The 21,198-nt window shown below is 36.0% G+C and overlaps 1 protein-coding gene across 3 annotated transcripts in view; it reads left to right on the top strand.

Annotated features, from left to right (window-relative positions):
- TMLHE (trimethyllysine hydroxylase, epsilon) overlaps positions 1-21,198 on the top strand; it is a 100,343-nt gene that overhangs the window by 56,649 nt on the left and 22,496 nt on the right. For 2 of the 3 annotated variants that reach the window (XM_058535056.1, XM_058535057.1), the window contains exons 3-6: positions 6,394-6,570; positions 12,313-12,592; positions 13,920-14,039; positions 17,124-17,360. In XM_058535056.1, the coding sequence (XP_058391039.1) occupies positions 6,394-6,570; positions 12,313-12,592; positions 13,920-14,039; positions 17,124-17,360 (814 nt within the window). The remainder of the gene's footprint in view (positions 1-6,393; positions 6,571-12,312; positions 12,593-13,919; positions 14,040-17,123; positions 17,361-21,198) is intronic. The other variant, XM_058535058.1, reaches the window with a different exon arrangement.

Genomic DNA, 21,198 nt, shown 5'->3' with positions numbered 1-21,198 from the left:
AAGGGGAATATTGTTTTAAGATGGGAGATATTACAACTGGTTTGCTGATGAGAATGATCTAGTAGGGAGGGAAATTTGATGATGCAAAAGAGGAGGATGGAACAATTTCAGAAATGTGATAGCTGAGGAGAGAGGAGATAGGATCTAATTCATAAATGGAAGTGTTGGACTTGGTTAAGTGCAGACATGTTTCAACTGTAGTAACAGGAAGGAAGGCAGAATATATGGGCACAGATGCAGGTAAGTGGGTGGATGTGGAACATGAGTTGGTGGTTCTCTTTTAATTGCTTCCATTTTCTCTTTGAAGGAGTAAGCAAGGTCATCAGTTGAAAACGGGAAAGGAGAGGTGGTGTTGGCAGTTTGAGGAGAGAGCAGACAGTGTGAAATAATCTTTTTGGAGAGTGAGTGAGTGACTTTACTAGGAAGTTATGCAAGGATTGTTTGGCAGTGTTGAGTACTCATTTGAGATTTTTGGTGATTTTAAAATGAGAGTAGCCAATGCAGTTTAAAAATTTTTCTCTAGCAATCTTCAGCTGCTTGGCTACAGGCACAGAGGAGGTGGGGACTTAAGTTTATCAGGGTTGGGGCTTTGTCAGGGAAGTGTGGCAGAGGGGGAGAGAGGGGCAAGGGAGTTAAGGATATTTGGAAGGAATTGATTAAAATGATGGACCATGGAAGCTGGGCTCTGTAGGGAGGAAAGTGAAGAAGTTAAAGGAGATAAGATGATGGATAATGAAAAGGAGCTTATTGTCAATGTATTGGAGCTCTTTGTCAGGTTCAAGGATTGTTGGAGTGAGGAGTGCCGGAATAATTGAGCTGGAAAAGGGACAAGAGGTAGTCAGAGTATAGAATGTTTGATATGAAAATTATGAAGGTATTGCAATTAATGGTGATGAAGTTGCCAAGAATGATGACAGGGGAAGGGATGACAAGGGGTGACAGTGGAAGACAGTAAACTGATCTCCATTTATTTAAAAATAGAGTGACTCAGGAGATATTTAAGAGTAGTGAAGAAGGGTAGCGTTATATAGGACAGCATGAGCTTCAAAGGAGCAAGGAGGCAACCATCCTACCAGGAATACTATAGCCTTGTCTTGCTCCCCTGATGATCCAGAAACTGGAGCACTCTTTCCAAAGTACAATCTGATTTTACTACTCTGATTTTAAGAATCTCTTTGTAGAGGCCCACTTTTAGAGATGGTGATTGCTTGAATGTGGCAGGAGAAAGGAGTGGGAATGGAGAGGTCATATAGATTTCAAAGAGATTTAGGAGGTGGAATCAACAAACCTTGGTGATTGATTAAATGTAGGTAATGAGAGATGAGTCAAGATAAGTCCCACGTTTCTCTTTGTATTGACATTTTGGCAAGACCTAATTAATAAATGTTTGTTTAGTGTCAATTTTATGCAGAGCTGCAAACTTTTAGAGAACCCAAGATGCAAGACATAGTCCTGCCTTAATGTAAGATGCAGTATCCATGAAACATAAAATGAGTAAATAAATATAAGAAACATAAATAGCTTATGCCATATGCAAATGCCAATTAAATTGATACCTACCAAATACTTAAATTTCAAAGAAAATGTAGGGTTATTCAAGGAAGCTTCCTTGAATAAATGAACTTTTAGCTAGAGTTTGAAGGAAAACGTGGTTGTTTGGTTAGAGGAGCCTGTAATTTCAAGGAAAAAAATAGCAAGTGCAAAGGCAAGAATGAACTTCAGTCATGGAAAGAAGGCCAATAAGCATATTAACTTAACTAATGAAGGGGATGTTTTGGAGCTTGTTAAAAGATGAATGAGTCTAGCCATAGGGTACAAATTATTCCCCTACTGTACTGTATGTGCCTAGCAACTCCTAACCTGAAAATAGGATATAGCAGGTAGTAGCCAGGATTACTGGATATCTAATAGGGCAGAAAAAGATCATTCATAGTTTTGATAAGAGGATCCTTCTCATTTCTGATGTGTGACCTGTATTGGAGTTACCAATAAGGCATCTTCACCACTGCTCATTGATTTACTCAACAAACATTTAATAAACACTTACCAGGAGCCAGGCATTGTGGTAAGTGCTAAGCATGCAGTGATGAAGAAGACACACTTCCTATCCTCAAGATACTCGTAGTCTTGTGGCAAAGACAAACACATGGACAATTATAAGACAGTGTGATAAATGCTTTTAGGCAGTATATAGGGTGCTGTAAGAACAAAGAGGAGAGATGCCTAATCCAAACTGAAGAGTTATAAATGATTGCCTACAGGATATAACCACTGAGCTGAGTCATGAGTAATGAATATGAATTAGGCAGGGGAAGGGGATGAGAAGGTGAGGATGAATATTCTGTAAAGGGTCTAATATGTTAGGCTTTGCGGGCCATGTACAATCTCTGTTGCCGGGTCTTATTTGTTTTTTGTTTGTTTGTTTCATAACACTTTTAAAATGTACAAAAAAATTCTTATCTTGCAACCTATACAAAAACAGGCCATGGGCTATATTTGGCCAACAGGTTGTAGTTTGTCAAACCCTGGATTATCTCAGTGCAATGACCAATCTGAATGAGGGTTGGTGGTACTTAATCACCTCTGTCACTCCATAGGTATGGTTCTCAATATTTTTAGGTTATGGATCCCATGGAAATTCCATGGATCCTAGGTCAAGAACTCCAACTTTAGCTCACCACCAAATAAATAGCCCCATTCCACAGTATCAGCAATTGTTACATCAGAGACTCAATTAACTTCAGTTTCTGGATTTTCAAGCATTCAATTGGGATATGCCTTGAAGGCACAGATGCTTTTATAGGGCGTGAGTATCATCACAAAGTGACTCAAAGACCAACTGTTGACTCATAACTAGGAGATGATATAGGTATATGGAGGTGATGCCCCAGCGGTCCACTTTGCTTCTTTCCTGTAAAGCCTAAGGCTGTTAGAAGGGAAAGTCATTTTCCCCAGGTAATAGGTTACCTTCTAAGCTGCATTAGACAATAGGATTTCATGTAATATTCTTCTCAGATACGTTCTGTGGACTGCTTTTTTTCTGTGCATGGGTCACACTTTTCTATTTCTCTATGTCTCATGATTGTTTTGTTGAAAACCTGGACATTTAAGATAATATCTTATAGAAACTAATTTCTGACCTCTCCAGAGGGATTACTGCTGTGTTTTTGTGTATTTGTTTGTTTACTGACTTGCCTGGAGTAATTCTGTGGAATCTGTTTCCCATACAGTGTGTAGCCACTGCTGTCTCTGCTCAGGTTTTATTTTTACTTTTTGCTTTTATTAAACCTGTGACCTCTTAGGTATTGGGGTCAGCATAGCTCAGTGGTGGTTCTCAACAGGGGGCAATTTTGCCCCCCCAGGTGACACTTGGCAATGTCTGTAGACATTTTTAGTTGTCACAGCTGGGGAGAAGGATGCTTCTGACATATAGTGTATGGAGACTAGGGATGCTGTTAAGCATCATATAATCATATAGTGCACAGGACGGTGCCCCACAACAAAAAATTATCTAGCCCTAAATGTCCATAGTGCCAAGGTTGAGAAACCCTGGTATAGCTTAGTGGCCAGCCAACAATTGGTCAGAGGTTATGCTTAAAAACCTTGAACCGATAAGGCTTCCATTCTTTTCGCCTATGGATTTGTGTGAATTGGGGCACACATTCAAAGTTTAGGCTGTTTATAAGTCTGCCATGGTTTTTACTTTTTGCCCTTCTTCACGTCTTTGTGCTTGCACAAGGCCTCACATTCTCCTAGGGCCGTGTAGATAACCAGGGCCCTTTCCAGTCTCTCCTGAGTATGCACACAGCCCTGCATGTGTGCACAGCCTTACTGAACACCAGGGATATGAGCAGGCTTTCCAAGGCCCGCTATAACTGTCTCATTCCCTTGATCCCCTTGTTAGATTTCTGGCTGTTCTGTTGGTCTGTTGCTTGCCCCAACCAGTATGCCTTCCCTGGTTGTTTTCAACACCCAGGAGCGTGGGGTTTTTATGTGCTCTGCTCCAAATCAAGTTAGTCTCCTTCAGCAGCAAAGCTGCTGGTTTTCTTGGCTTGCCTGCACTGGTAGAACTAGTCCTGATGGAGCTGGTGGGCGGGGAGGGGTGGAAGTAGGGAGTAGGAGCACCCTAAGCTAAAACACATAGATTCCTACTGTTCTTTCCCAAGGTCAGTAGTTTTCTCTGGGTAAAATGCTTCTTGATTTGTTGTATGCCTTTGGTCAATTTCCAGAGTCCTAAAATGGTTGTTTTTGATAATTTTGTCTAGTTTTATCATTGTTATTGAGGGAGAGAATTTGCCAGGCTCCTTATTCTGCCTTTCCAAAAGTCTCACCTTCAGAGATTCCCAAGGCTACACTTTGAGAAACACTAGTGTAGTGGGTTTTGGCATTGGACTACTTGCGTGCATGTCCTAGCTCCACCACCTAGTGATTATATGATCTTACAAAGTTATTTGACATCTGTGAGCTTTAGTTTCCTTGTCCTTAAAGTGAGAATGATAATACCATGCAAAATCAATTTGAGGAATTCAGCTATACTGCATTTTTTTAAACTGTTGCCTAGTATCTCATAATGTAGATATACCACAGTTTATTCAGCTATTCCTCCATTTCCCCCACTGATAGACATTTAGTCTTATTTTCAAATTTTTGCTATTATAAACACTATTATAAATATCCTTGTGCACACCCCACATATGTGACAGTTTCTAGCAGGTAAATACTGAAAGATGAATTCCTGGGTCAAGCAATAAATATACATATTTTTTAATATTTTCATAGAAACTTCCAGATTGCCATCCAGTGTGGCTTCACCAATTTATACTCCCACTACCAAAGTTTGAGAGTATGCATTTCCCCATATCTTTTGAAAACACTTGTTTTAATCAAACTTTTAAAATTTTGTCACTCTGATGGATAAAAAATAGTATCTTAATACTCATTTCTCTGATTGCCATTAAGGTGAGGGGAGTGGGTTCATGTGTTTACTGGTCACTTCTGGTGAATTTCCCATCTTTCATTTATTTTTCTATTGAGTTTTTATCTTAATAATCATAGGCATTTATTCTATATGTTGAGTATTAATCCTTTTATGTTAAAAATATTTTTCCTGTTACTTGTCTTTTAAGTTGATTTTTTTTAGTTTGTCATATTAAAAGGGCCTTTCCCACCTCAAGGTTGTTAACATATAACAGTTTTATTTTTTATATTTTAATCTATCAGTAATTTATTGTTTTGAATGATATGAATACAGAATCAATTTTTTCAAATATTGATTTTTCCAAAACTAGATATTAAATAATCCATCTTTTCTCCACTGTTATGAATATGTTTGGGACTCTGTTGTGTTCCCTTGACTTGTTTGTCTATTCTGCATGAATACCATACTTTTTAAATGACTATGGATTTATAATATATTTTTATATAACTTTTATATTTACCCCTCATGCCTTTCTTCTTTTTCAAAATTCTTACTTTATTAATTCTGAATATGAATTTTGGAATTAGCCTATCCAGAACATGAAAATTTCCACTGGAGTTTGGATTGCAAGTACATGGAATTTTGTGTATTGATTTGTGGGAGAATTTGTATATTTTCATTATTGAATTTGCCCATCTGTGAGCATATTTCTCCATTCAGGTTTCCTTCAAGTAAGTCCTTCAGGATAGTTTTATAGATTTCTCCATAGCAATCTTCCACGTTTGTTGATTCCCAGACACTTATAGATTTTGCTCCTCTTATAAATTTAATATCATTCTTATTTACCTTTTCTAAATGAGTAACCTGGTGTATGTAGTAAAGTCTTTGATTTTTTGGTAACTTTTTATTTGGTATAACTTCAAACTAACAAAAAAGTTGCAAGAATAGTACAAGGACCTCTTTTATAGCCTCTATCCACTTGTGTTTCCTTTTTAAATACTTGAATGGTTTCATTTTCCAAATTTAGAACTCTGATCTATTTTGAGTTTATCGTGGAGATCTGGTGACAAAATGAGATATGGACCCAATTTTTTCTTTTTCCAAATGGCTATCTAGTTGTCCCAACACCATTTATTTAAAAATTCATATTTTCCCCAGTGATTATAGCTGCCAATTTATTACCTACCAAATTTCTATATGCATTTGGGTATATTTATGGACTTCTTATACTCTTCCATTGTTTAATCTGCCTATACCTATATCAACATCACACTGTTTTAATCATAGAAGTTCTATAGTATGTTTTAATATCTGGTAGGGGGCTAGTGCCCCCCTCATTGCTCTTTCTTGATAGAAGATTTTTTGAAGGAAGATTTCTGGCTACTGAGTTTTTTTAAGTTTTCCTAAAGAAATACTTCTTTATTTTTGTAAAATAATATAATAAATAATATAAAAGAATGTGATCTTTTCCCTAGAACTGCAATATGCTAACACTGTGATGCGCTTTGATTATGTCTGGCTTCGAGACCACTGCCGCTCGGCATCTTGCTACAACTCTAAGACTCACCAGCGCAGCCTGGACACTGCCAGTGTGGATTTAGGTATCAAGCCAAAGACTATTCGTCTGGATGAAACCACACTCTTTTTCACTTGTGAGTGGACAGGACACTTGGTCTTATTTGGGGTACTCTTCTAAAGAACAATTACTTTGCAAAAAATGGTCTGCCTCTCTCCAAAATATGGTATTCTTTTAGTTTTTTCTCCTTTTTTCTTTCTATGGAAGCATTTATTTTTTGAACCTTTTATTTTTCTTTTTAAATAAAATTGTTGCAATCCATAACTAACATCATACTTTTTATAATCATTTTTCCAGGGGCTGGCCCCGTGGCTTAGCAGTTAAGTGCGTGCTCTGCTACTGGCGGCCCGGGTTCGGATCCTGGGTGCGCACCGATGCACCGCTTGTCCGGCCATGCTGAGGTGGCGTCCCACATACAGCAACTAGAAAGATGTGCCACTATGACATATAGCTATCTACTGGGGCTTTGGGGAGAAAAAGGGAAGAAAAAAAGGAGGAGGATTGGCAATAGATGTTAGCTCAGGGCTGGTCTTCCTCAGCAAAAAGAGGAGGATTGGCATGGATGTTAGCTCAGGGCTGATCTCCCTCACAAATAAATAAATAAATAAATAAATAAATAAAATCATTTTCCCAGCTTTATTGAGATATATTTGACATATAACATTGTATAAGTTTAAGGTATACGATGTGATGATTTGATATTTGTATATATTGTGAAATGATTACCACAATAAGCTAAATTAACACATCCATCACTTCACATAGTTACCTTTTTTGTGTATGTGGTGAGAGCATTTAAGATCTACTCTCTTAGCAAATTTCAAATATATAATATAGTATTGTTAACTATATCACCATGCTGTGCATTAGATCCCCAGAATTTATTCATCTTATAACTGGAAGTTCACACCCTTTGACTACCATCACCCATTTCCCCCAGCCTTCAGCCCCTGGCAACCACCAATCTACTCTCTGTTTCTATGAGTTAGGTTTTTTTAGATTCCACATATAAGTGACAGTATTTGTCTTTCTCTGTCTGACTTATTTCACTTCTCATAATGTCCTCAAGGTTCATCTGTGTTGTCCCAAATGGCAGGATTTCCTTCTTTTTTATGGCTGAATAATATTCCATTGTATATATATACCATATCTTGTTTACTCATTCATCTGTCAGTAGACACTTAGTTTGTTACTATGTCTTGGCTATTGTAAATAATCCTGTGATGAGCATGAGGGTGCAGATATCTCTTTGAGATAGTGATTTCATTTCCTTCAGACATATGCACAGAAGAGGGACTGCTGGATCTCATAAGGCATTTCTATTTTTAATCTTTTGAGGAACCTCTATACTGCTTTCCATAGTGGCTGCACCAACTTACATTCCCACCAACAGTGCATGAGAGTTCCCTTTTCTCCACATCCTTGCCAGCATTTGTTATCTCTTGTCTTTTTTGATAATAGCCATTCTAACAGGTGTAAGGTGGTATCTCACTGTGGTTCTGATTTACATTTCCCTGATGATTAGTAATGTTGAGCACCTTTCCAGCTAACATCAAACTTAATGGTGAGACTGAACACTTTCACTCTAAGATAGGGAACATGGCAAGGATGTCTGCTATCACCACTCTTATTTAATATCCGCTTTCACCACTCTTATATAACACAGTTCTAGAAGTTCTAGTCATTACAATAAGGCAATAAAAGAAATAAATTGCAATTGCATACATATTAGAAAGGAAGAAAGAAAACTGTCTTTATTTGCAGATATATGATTGTCTAGATAGACCACCTCAAGTAATCTACAATAAAACTCCTAGAACTAATAAATGAGTTCAGTAAGGTTGCAGGATATAAGATAAACACACAAAAATCAATTGCATTTCCATATACTTACAGTGAACATGCAAAAATCAAAATGAAAAAGGCCCATCTACAATTGCTTCAAAGAAATTTAAATATTTAGATGTAAATCTAACAAAGTATATACAGGATCTGTATGATGACAATTATAAAATGCTGATAAAAGAAACCAAAGAAGGCCTAAGTACTTGGAGAAGCAAATCATGTTCATAGATTGGAAGACACAGCATAATAAAGATGTCAATTCTCTCCCAAATTGATTGATAATTTTAATGCAATTCTTATCAAAATCTCAGCAAAATGTTTTTGTTGATATAAACAAGCTTATTCAAAAATTTAAATGGCAAGGCACATGCTCTAGAATAGCCAAAACAATTTTGAAAAGGAAGAATGAAGTGGGAAGAATCACTTCCTGATGGTAAGGCTGCAGTAAGCAAGACAGTGTGGTATTGGTGGAGGGAAAGATACATAGATCAATGGAACAGAAAAGGGAACCCAGAAATAGACCTGCACAAAATACAGTCAACTGATCTTTGGCAAAGGTGAAAAAGCCATTTAATGGAGGAAGGACAGTGTTTTCAACAACTGCTGCTAGAGCAATTGGACATCCATAGGCAAAAAAAAAAAAAAAAAAAAAAAAACACCTTGACTTAAGTCTCACACCTTATACAGAAATTAACTCAAAATAGATCATGGACTTAAATGTAAAACATACAACTATAAAACTTCTAGAAAATAACATAGGCGAACAACTTCATGACCTAGAACTAGGTCCTGACTGGGATGAGGACTAAATAACTCTCAAAACTCAACGTAGAAAAACAAACAATCCAATTAGAAAATGGATAAAAGACATATACAGACATTTCACTGAATAGGATCTACAAATGGTGAATAAACACATGCAAATATGTTTAGCATCATTAGCCATTAGAGAAATGAAAGTTAATATCACAATGAAATTTCACTACATACCTAGGAGAATGACTAAAATAAAAAATAGTGACAACACAAAATGCTAGAAAAAATTTGGAGAAATTCTATTAGTCATAAATTTCTGGTGGGAATGTGAAATGGTAGAGCCACTCTGGAAAACAGTTTGTCAGTTTCTTAAAAAACTAAACATGCAACTACCATACAACCCAGCAATTGCACTCCTGGACATTTATCCCAAAGAAATGAAAACTTATGTTCACACAAAAACATATACATTAATGTTCATACCTTATTTGTAATAGCCAAGAACTCGAAGCTATTCAAATGGTCCTTCAATGAGTGAATGGTTAAACAAAGCACCCATGTAATGGAGCACTACTCAGCAATAAAAAAGAATGAACTATTGACACACATGGTAACTTGTGTTATTATTATTAAAGGAATTTTAATAATATTAATTAATTAATAATATATTGTGAAAGGAATTATGCTGAAGAAAAAAGCAAATCTGCATGATTCTATTTATGTAATATTCATGAAATAACATATTTATAGAAATGGAGAACAGATTAGCAGTTGCCAGGAGTTAGGGATGAGGAGTGAGCATGGCTTTAAAGAGGTAACATGAGGGAGTCTTGTGATAGTACAGTTGAGTATCTTGACTGTAGTAGTGGTTACACAAAGCTACACATGTAGTAATACTGCATAGAGCTACACACACACACAAATGAGTACATGTATAACTAGTGAAATCTGAATAAACTCTATGGAGTGTACCAATGCCACTTTCTTGGTTTTGGTATTGTAGTGTGGTTATGCAAGGTGTTAACATTGGGGAAGGCTCAGGGAAGGGTGCCTGGGGCTTCCTTATGCATTTCTTTGCAACTTCCTTTGAATCTATAATTATTTCAACATAAAAAATTACAAGAAAAAAGCATTGGAGGGAAAAAATATTTATAATCAATACATTTGACTATTAATTTCTCTACAATAAAAAAATGCCATAGAAAGGTTTATTAAAAAACAACTGACTTTGGGGGCTGGCCCCATGGTGTAGTGGTTAAGTTTGGTGTGCTCCGCTTCAGCAGCCTGGGTTCGTGGGTTCAGATCCTGAACACGGACCTACACCACTTGTCAGCCATGCTGTGGTGGCAACCCACATACAAAATAGAGGAAGATTGGCACAGATGTTAGCTCAGGGCAAATCTTCCTCAGCAAAAAAAGCCAAAAAACTGATGGCAAAATACTTGCAAAATGTATGACAAAGACTAAAATCCATTAATATATAAGGTGCTATTGCCAATCTGTAAGAAAAACACCAGCATTCCAATAGAAAAATGTGAGAAAGATGTGAACAGACAAATCATTAAAGCATGAGTCAGCAAACATTCTGTAAAGGGCCAGATAGTAAAGATTTTTAGGCTTTGCTGACTGTGTGGTCTCTGTCACAACTATTCAACTATTCAGTTCTTCGGGAGTAGGGTAAAAGCAGCCATAGCCAATATGTAACCAAATGGGCATGCATGTGTTACAAAACAGGTGTTACAAAAACAAGTGCCAGATAGGTTTGGCCCATGGGACATAGTTTGGTAATCCTTGCATTAAAAAAATATAGATGTCTAACAAATATAGATGTCTAACAAATGTTCTTATTAGCCTTGTTAGTAAGCAAATAAATTAAAATTATTACAAGAGCAGTTTTACTTACCACATTAGAAAAATTTGTTTAAAAAATAAGAATATTCCGTTTTGGTGGGCACACATATATTGTTGGAGGAAATGAAAATTGGTAGACTTTCTAGAAAGTAATTTGATTATATGTATCAGACTCTTGAAAGTTTATATCTTAGGATTTAACAATTCCACCTTCTATGTTTCTATTTTAAGAAAATTATCAGAAATATAGACAAGGATGATCACTATTAAATAATAGGGAAGTTTTTAAAAAATAAAACTACATGCCCCAAAAGAACAGATTGGTTAGGTAAATCTTGGTAGTCCATATTCTGGAAATTATAAGAATTCTTATAAGTATTTAATTTTTTAAGGATAAAATGATTGTTAAAATGTTAAGTGACAAAAGCAGGGTACAAACTTTTATATATATATATATTACATATTATATAAAGTGAAAGAATTCATAGAAAAAAACTGGAAGGAGTGATGCCAAGCTGTTAATAGTGGCTTCATCTGGGTGGTAGAATAATTATAGGTGATTTTTTTATGATACTTTTATTATCAAGGGGTGGGAAGCCAAGAGAGAGAGAGAAACAGAGATAGAGAGGTAGAAAGAAGTAAAAAGGAGATGTAAGATGCCAGCATAGCCTTTCACTCGTCTTGCTGTATCCTTTGCTTATACTGAAGATTTTCCGAAGCATTTTTGGGGCTGTTCTTTTACTTTTTTTGGGGGGGCAGTGGGCAAAGTCACTTATGAAGTCACTTTATCATACTGTATTGATGTCATATCATTAGACCAAACTGCCCTAATTCATTTAGAAGAGGAAGGCAGCATAGTATGGTACTGAACTGCTGGAAGCAAGAGGCTAGAGTTCTAGTTCCAACTTATTAGCTGTGTAACCTTGAATGAATCACTAACTGACTTTTTCTCCATTAGTAAAATAAAGATTAGTCTCTTCTAGCTCAAAAAGTTGTGTGTAGATGAGAAGTGGGGATGGGGGCAAGAGGAGAGAGAGGGGAGTAGGCCTAAAAGCAACTGATATTTTCTTATCCTTTTTTGATGACTTGATGAATGCTCCAGAGGCACTTTACTACGTAGCTATAATTCCATAAACTTAGTTACCTGCTGGGAAGATTTATTTGTTCATTCATTCACTTGTTAATTCATACTACTCAACCCACAAATATTTCTGTCTCAGGAACACTGTAGGCACTCATTTTAATTTGGTTTCATAAACAATACAGCACTGGGTAATTGGTTGCTAAAAATAACATTCTTAACCAGTAAATTATTGGTAGTATTTATAATTATTATTTTTAATGCCTTTTATCTTTCCCTTAAAAGGGCCAGATGGTCATATGACTAGATATGATTTGGATTGGCTGGTGAAAAACAGCTACGAAGGGCAGAAACAAAAGGTCATTCAGCCTAGAATTTTATGGAATGCTGAAATCTACCAGCAAGCCCAAGTTCCATCTGTAGATTTCCAGAGCTTCTTAGAAACCAATGAGGGACTGAAGAACTTTCTGCAGAACTTTCTGCTCTATGGAATTGCATTTGTAGAAAATGTCCCTCCCACTCAAGAGCACACAGAGAAATTGGCAGAAAGGATCAGCTTGATCAGGTAATTCATTAATTTCCCGATATCTACAGTAATTTATTTCCAAAGCAGGAACACCAATAAACTAATATAACAGGTATGGTCACCTTTGTTTTTAATCCAGAATATTTTGTGGCCTGAATAAGGGGATTCCCATTTATAGTGCTTTATTTAGGGCTGGATTTGTAATCTCTAAAGATACTTACATGTTAAATACGATGAAGTCTTCAAAGTCATTGGTATATCTTTGAAGCCCAGCGATCCTCAAAGTGAGATGTATCATTGTACACTAGAAAGAGCACTAACTGTGAGTAAAGAAAACCAGGTAATAGTCTGAATTCTACCATCAAGCAGTTGTGTGAACATAGGCAACTCCATTACACAACTCCCTACCCTCAACAACACCCCCCACCACAAGTGGCCTCTATTTTCCCATCTGATCAATAAGAGGATTAAATAAGATGGTGTCTAAAGATCATCCAGTTTTGACCTTCTGTGATTTCTAAGGCTTGATTCAGAGACTGATTGTTAATAATACTGCTTTACACTAGATAGCATTTAGCCAGCATATTCACACTCATTATTTTATTTTGGTCATTATAGAAATCCTGATAAGGTGTATTTAATCCTCTGTTCTACTGATGAGGCACTTGAGGCTCAGATACATTAAGTGGCTTGCCCAGGATTGCTGTGCTAGTAAGCAATACAACTGGGATTCAGATAGCTCAGGTTTCCTGATCCTAAATACGGTGTTCTTTCCACTTGTCAGTCTGCATTTCTAGGTAGTATATAGATTGATCTTCCATAGTATTAAATGTAATGTAACCTACTTTCTTATAATTAGTGCTTTCCTTTTACTTAATAGCCAGATATAGCTCATTGTATAGCAGATAGTATGCTGGGTCATTTGCTGTATCCTAGTAGACTATAATTAACATTTGTGAACCATTCAGTTTGAAACACAGTTTGAGAACTTTCAGTTAAAAGAAGCCATGCTGATAAACAATAAATTGAGAGGGCTTTAGAGATTATAGTTCAAGAGGAAGAACATTTCCTGTTTGGACTTGGAGGGTTCAGAGAATAAGATGAACTCTGAAAGCTGAAGAATTAAAGTGAAACCTTTAGTCAGATCTGACCCTACCAGAAAAATAACTAAAAAATTAAAACCTATGATGTATATCTCAAGGAGAGAGACAACAACAGTGATACAGCAAGTCTCACTAAATACTTGCTAACATAAACTATACTATTGCTATTTGTGAATAATTAAAGAAAGTGTTGGAAAGAGTTTTGAAAGACAAGAATGAAAATTTCAAATAGCTCAACAGTCTTCCTATATTTCATTTGACAGAGAAACCATCTATGGGAGGATGTGGTATTTCACTTCAGACTTCTCCAGGGGTGACACTGCATACACCAAGCTAGCTCTGGATCGACACACTGACACTACCTATTTTCAAGAGCCCTGTGGGTAGGTGGATTAGAATTTTCCAGAGTAGAAAATTTCCACATCTTTAGCCCTTCCCTACCTCTTGACTCCTTCCTATCAGCTATATCTTAAATCTCTACTTTTGTACACTTCCTTGGACTCTTTACATATAATGGTCTTGAATAGTTTCTTAATCGTTTTCCATTCTATTTGACTCAAGATCATATCTGCTGATGATGATATGTATGACTTTCTCTTCTAGAAATATGATCATTTTCAAATACCCTAGCTCAGTCTTCTTTAGACTTATAGGAATAACATTTTTTGAAATGATTGAAAATGTACCTTACTACATAAATAGATCTTAATTTTTTTTATTTACATTTTTTCTCAAAGTAATTACAAATAACTTACCAAAAAAAGTATTGACTAATCATCAGTTTTCTAATTTGTACAATTTTCTTATATTTAGTTATTATATTGCAAAGAGGTCAATCTTCCAAACACAGCTGCTTTGGGTATGGTATTAAGAGGAATTTGAATCCAATTTACAAGAAGTTGGAGAGGAGGAATCAATGAAAAATAACCTTCTTCACATGGAATCAGAAGCTATTGAGCCAAAGATGATATATACCATACTTTTGTTCCAGCTTTATTGAGATATAATTGACATATAACATTGTGTAAATTTAAGGTGTACAATGTGTTGATTTGATACAGTTATATATTGCAATATGATTACCATCATAGCCAACAGAGAGTAGATCTTAAATGTTCTCATCACAAAAAAGAAATGGTAATTATGTGACGTAATGGATACCATACTTAACTTTCCTGCCATTTGCCACTTATTAGAGGTACCTCTGTGATTTTTATGTTGTTGTTGTTGTTGTTGTTGTTGTTATTCATCTTGCTTCTGCATGCAGGTGATGAGCCCAAGGCACAAAGATATTAGTAAAGTGAGTGTATGTATGGATTTATAAAGACAATATGAGAGAGTGATAATACACAATTGATTGTGGTTACATTGATTTCCTTTAAGGGTTTGGAACTTAAGAATGTTTGGTTCGGGGGGGAAGAATAAAACAGCTTTTAGAGATCCTGCTCAATGTTACTGATATATGAAGAGACCAACAGCCCTGGATCCTCATTCTAGGGGATGCAGAAGGAAGAAAGAGGAAATGGGATGAAAAGCAGCTGGACAGGGATTGAGGTTCAAATATTGACTAGGTCTTCTCTCTGACCACTACCAGAGATAAGCAGTTGTCTGTGCATTTAATTTAACCCTTTCTAATCAATGGAAATGACCAAGTACACTAGCAGTACAGTAAGAGTGGTTAAGAGTTCAGGCTATGGCATCAGCCAGACCTGGATTTGCATCCCAGCTGGAACATTTATTAGCTTTGTGATCTTGAAGAAGTAACTTAACCTCTCTGTAACTGTTCGTCTGTAAGTTAGGACTAGTAATACAGCTTATCCATTATTATTGCCTAGGTATTAAATTACATGATGTATTTATAGCACGTGGCATACTGCCTGACATGTTAAGTGTTTGATAAATACTACCTATTATTATCATTTTAGCCATTATCATCGTCATCATCATCGTTATATGCCTTGTCCTTTCTAAAGCTACCTTGCTCTGGATCTCATCCTTTTCAGGCCCCTTGGGGATTTTTCTCTCTTATATCTTCAGCCTTTTCATACCTATTGACTCCTTCCTATCAGCTTCTCATATCTTAAATCTCTACTTTTGTACACTTCCTTGGACTCTATCTCCCTCTAGTTACAGCCTTACCTTACTCTTCCCCTTCACAGCCAAAGGGGAATTATTAATAGAATTATCTACAGTCAGTATATTTGCATTCTCACTTCGCATTCACTCCTCAAACCCATAGTCAGCTAGTTTATCCAGCCCCCTCCCAACTAAAATTACTCTCTCCAAAGTCACCAGCAACTAACTTAGTTGCCATACCCAGTGTATACCTTTCAGTCTTCATCTTACTTGACCTCTGGGGCATGCCATTAACCACTACCTCTTCTTAAATATCTCTTCTTTTCTAGTTTTCCTCCTATCTCTGACCACTTTTCCTCAGCCTCCTGTGCTGGCTTATTTTCCTCTGTTCATGTTCTTCCTAAAGGTTTTCTCCTTGTCCCTCTTTTCTTACTTGAAATGGTCTCTCCAAATGACTTCTTCCATGCTCTTGGCTTCAGCTATCATCTACAGACAACTACAAAATCTACCTCTCTTCTGAGTTAAACATCTTCATTTTGCTACTAGGTAATCCTGACCTAGAAGTTTCACAGAAAGCTCAACATGGCCAGAAGTGACCTTTCTCATTTTAATTGTCTTTATATTAGGTTCTCCTTGATTTTATGCCTTCCATTTTTATTTATGTTTATTACTTATTTTAGTTTGTTGTTTACTTTTCCTTATTTTTGCATTTTTTCTAAATTACTATTAATTTTATTTTCCCCTTGTTCATTTGAACATTCTACTTCAGTTTTCTAGTCCATTAATAGTCACCTTTCCTTTCCCTGTTAACATTTTCAGGCATATATAACTCAACTATTTCAACATGTTCCTAGGATGAACTTCTTCCTCAATCTCTCACACCTCCTCATTGTCATCCAATTACACATCTGCCTGGAATGCCGTCTCCTCACCTCAATCTCATCCATCTCCAACACATTTCTTTATACAACACCCCACTAGAATAATTTCCTTTCTGTATGGCCCCCCTATATCTTGTATAAACTCTATTATAGTGCCTATCATATTTTATTGGTACTTATTTGCTTCATCTCTTTTTACTAGACTATGGGCTTCTTTAAAACAGAGACTGTCTTACTCACTGATGCCTATATTCCCAGGGTCTAGCACATATAGGCTTTAATATGTGTTGAATATGTTTAGAAGAAACCTGTAGTGGCATTAATATTTCAAAGCACAAAAAAAGTGCAACTAGCTATGAGGGGAAAACAATTAGGAAATGAGATTTATTTCTTCATAAAAATAAAATGCACAAGTAGACTCAGTAATCATTTCGTATACAATTTTCTAAAAATTTGATATGTTCTCTTTTCTCCACTGAACAGAAGAATTTAATTTTTTTCCCTCTTTAGCATTCAAGTGTTTCACTGTCTTAAGCATGAAGGAACAGGTGGCAGGACACTGCTAGTAGATGGATTCTATGCAGCAGAACAGGTACTTCAAAAGGCGCCTGAGGAATTTGAACTCCTCAGCAAAGTGCCATTGAAGCATGAATATATTGAAAATGTTGGAGAATGTCACAACCACATGATTGGGGTTGGGCCAGTCTTAAATATCTACCCATGGAATAAAGAGCTCTATTTGATCAGGTGAGTACCAAAGAACTATCCCCCAATGTAATATATTTACTAAATGTTAGCCTTCTAATATAATGAAAATCCCTAAAATCCTTATATCTGCCACATTTTAATCTTCCTATTCTATACCTTTTTATTAGTACAATTTCTATTCTTATTATAATTCCCATGGAATAATAAATAGCCCAACAGGCAAGGAATACTAGATTTTCGAGGGGCAGATATTTGAGGTAGTATTTAAAAATGAAAACACTATTAAAATCAAAAACAGTTATTAAATTGTGCTCAGTGACCAAACAGTCCCCAAAGGCATGATGACCACATTTGTCTTTAGCCCAGATTTATGCAAATCTGACCTGTATATCCAATAGTCTACTAGATATCTTCACTTAGATATCTTGTAGGATCATAAAGCACATCATATTTAAAACTGAGCTCATCAAATCCACTCATTTCAAGCCTCCTCTTCCTATACCCACTTGTTGTGAAGATAAAAAATAAATTCTTGCCCTTGCCTTTATCCCTGGATTTTAGGGACTACATAAATACTAATTCACTTCCCTTGGATAAACTCCTCTGGGAAACTCTCCCTCCGTCATCTCTTGTATCCCCATTGCCTAGAACAATGAGTAGGTGCTCAATATTTTTTCCAGCATTTTATTATGAACATTTTTAAACATATAAAAAAGCTGAAAGCATTTACAGGGAAACCCCATAGACCTACTACCTAGATTCTACTATTAAGATATTACTATACTTGCTCTATTACCTATCTATCCCTGTATCCATCTGTCAATTCATCTTTTTTTGATACATTTCAAACTACATTACAGATACGAGTACATATCCCCCTAAAATACTTCAACATTTATATCCTTAAGTAGAGTTCAATATTTGTCTACAGATTTTTTATTTTGAGATAAAATTTACATACAATGATGTTAAAAAATATTAAATATACCCTTGCTAAGTTTTGACAAATGCATACACGTATGTAACCCAAACCCCTATATATAGAGAATATTACCATCACTACAGAAAGTCACCTTCACAGTCCACCCCTGCGCACACACCCCAGAGGAAACCACTGTTTTGATATTTTACCACCATAGATTAGTTTTACCTGTTGTAGAAATTCATACCATAGAATAAACCCATTCTTTTATGAATAAACACCTGGGCTGTTTCCAGTTTGGGATTATTATGAATAAAGCTGCCATGAATGTTTATGTAAAAGTATTTTGTAGATATGTGTTTTCATTCCACTCAGGTAAATACCTAACAGTGGAACTTCTGGGTCATAGAGTACATGAGTATTTAGTTTCATAAGAAACTGAAGAACTTTTACTAAAATGGTTGTTCCATTTTACACTATTGTCAACAGTGTATGAGAGTTGTAGCTGCTCCACAGCCTTGTCAGTACTTGGTGTTGTCAGTCTTATTAATTTTAACCATTACGTGGATATCTTCCTGGGGTTTTAATTTGCATCATTTTATGACTGATGGTGTTGAGTATCTTTCCATGTGTTTATTGGCCATTCATATATCTTATTTGTGAAGTATTTAGTTAAATCTTTGACCCATTTTTTCATTGGATTGCCTTTTCGTTATTGAGTTGTAGGAGTTCTTTATATACCCCGGTCACCAGTTCTTACCTGATATATGTTTTAGGAATATTATCTTCTAGTCTGTGGCTTACCTATTTATTTTTTTAACAGTGTCTTTTGATGAACAGAAAGTTTTACTTTTAATGAAATGTAATTCATCAGTTTTTTCTTTAATGGTAGTTGTGTCTGTGACATGTATAAGAAATCTTTGACTACCCCCATGACATGGTGATATTCTCCTGTGTTTTCTAAAGGTGTTATGGTTTTATCTTTCACATTTAAGTCTGTGATCTATCTCAAATTAATTTTTTCTATGTTGTAAGGTAAGGGTAGAAGTTCATATTTTTTACATATGGATATCTAGGTGTTATAGCACCATTTGTTGAAAATACCTTCCTTTCCCCCATTGGATTGCCTTTACAACTCTGTCAAAAATCAAATGACCATATAAATGTGGGTTTGTTTCTGGGCTCTCTATTTGGTTCCATTATCTATTTGTGGATCCTTATGACAGTTCCACGTTGTCTTAGCTACTGCAGGTTAACAGTAATTCTTGATGTCATATAATATGTTTGTCAACTTTGTTCTTTTTCAAGATTATTTAGGATATTCTAGTTCAGAGGTCTACAAACTTCTCTGTAAAGGGCCAGATAGTAAATATTTTAGGCTTTGTGGGCCATATGGTTTCTACTGCAACTGCTCAATACTGTGGAAGCACAACAGCAGCCATAGGTAATATATAAATGAATGGGTGTAGCTATGTTCCAATAAAACACTTACAGAAACAGGCGGTGGGCTGGATTTGGCCCACAGACCATAGTTTGCCAACCCCTGTTCTAGATTCTTTATATTTCCATATATATTTTAAAATAAGCTTGTCAGTTTTTTAGGAAAAAGCCTGTTAGGATTGTTATTGGGATTGCTTTGAATCTATGGATCATTTTGGTAAGAATCAACAAACTAACAGTTTTGAGTCTTCCAATCCATGAACTTGAACTATCTATTTATTCAGGTCTTCTTTGATTTCTTTCAGCGGAGTTTTGTAGTATAGAAGATACAGATCTTGTATATCTTTTGTTAATTTTATTCCTAAGTATGTATGTTTTTATCGTATTATAAAATGAAATTTTATTTTCTAATTGTTTGCTGCCATTATGTAAAAACAATTGATTTCTTTTTAAATTAGCATTTTATTCTATAGCCTTGCTAAAGTCATTCATTGTTCTAAGAAGTTTTTATTTTTTAGGTTTCTTGGGATTTTCTATATGGACAATTATGTTGTAGGGACAGTTTTATTTCTTTCTTTCTAATCTATATATAGCTTATGTTGTTTTGCTTGGTTTGGTTGGTTTTTTTGCGTTATTGCACTGGCTAGCACCTCCAGTATTATGTTAAATAAGAGTGGTGAGAGTAGACATCCTTAGGATGAAAGTGTTCGGTATTTTCCATGTATAATGTTAGCTGTAAGGGGCTTGGTGATGTCTTTTATTAGTTTGAGGAATTTCCCTTCCAAGTTTACTGAGAGTTTTTTTTTGTTTTGTTTTGTTTTTTTTTTTTTTTTGTGAGGAGATCAGCCCTGTGCTAACATCCGCCAATCCTCCTCTTTTTTTTTTTTGCTGAGGAAGACGGCCCTGGGCTAACATCTGTGCCCATCTTCCTCCACTTTATATGGGACGCCGCCACAGCATGGCTTGCCAAGCAGTGCGTCGGTGCGCGCCCGGGATCCGAACCAGCGAACCCCGGGCCGCCGCAGCGGAGCGCGCGCACCCAACCGCTTGCGCCACCGGGCCGGCCCCGAGAGTTTTTTTTTTTAATCGTGAATGGGTATTGCATTTTGATAAATGCTTTATCTTCATTTATTGATTAAAATAATCATGTGATTTTTCTTCTACTTCTACTACTTCTTCTACTAATATGGTAAGTTACATAGATTTATTTTCAAATGTTAAACCAACCTGGCACTCCTAAGATAAACTGTACTTGGTCATGATTTATTACTGTACATGCACACACACATATACTTATGTGTGTGTGCATGTGTATGTTAATAGTGTGGATCCAGTCAAGAGATAGATACCACACAGTAGGTTAAACAGGGAATATTTAATAGAAAGAATAATGAGCTATGATAAAAGAGTAACTATAAGATATAAAGAAATTCAGTATAGTACCCTAGGGCTGAGGGAATATCCAAGGAAGAATAAACCTGGAAGGGGTTCAGACCTCCAAGAAAGAGTGTTCAG

The sequence above is a fragment of the Diceros bicornis genome, chromosome X, assembly GCF_020826845.1.
Source record: "Diceros bicornis minor isolate mBicDic1 chromosome X, mDicBic1.mat.cur, whole genome shotgun sequence".
In the NCBI taxonomy this organism is placed as follows: Eukaryota; Metazoa; Chordata; class Mammalia; order Perissodactyla; family Rhinocerotidae; genus Diceros; species Diceros bicornis.
The sequence above is the reverse complement of the archived record's forward strand: the minus strand, read 5'-3'. Positions and strand labels throughout refer to the sequence as shown.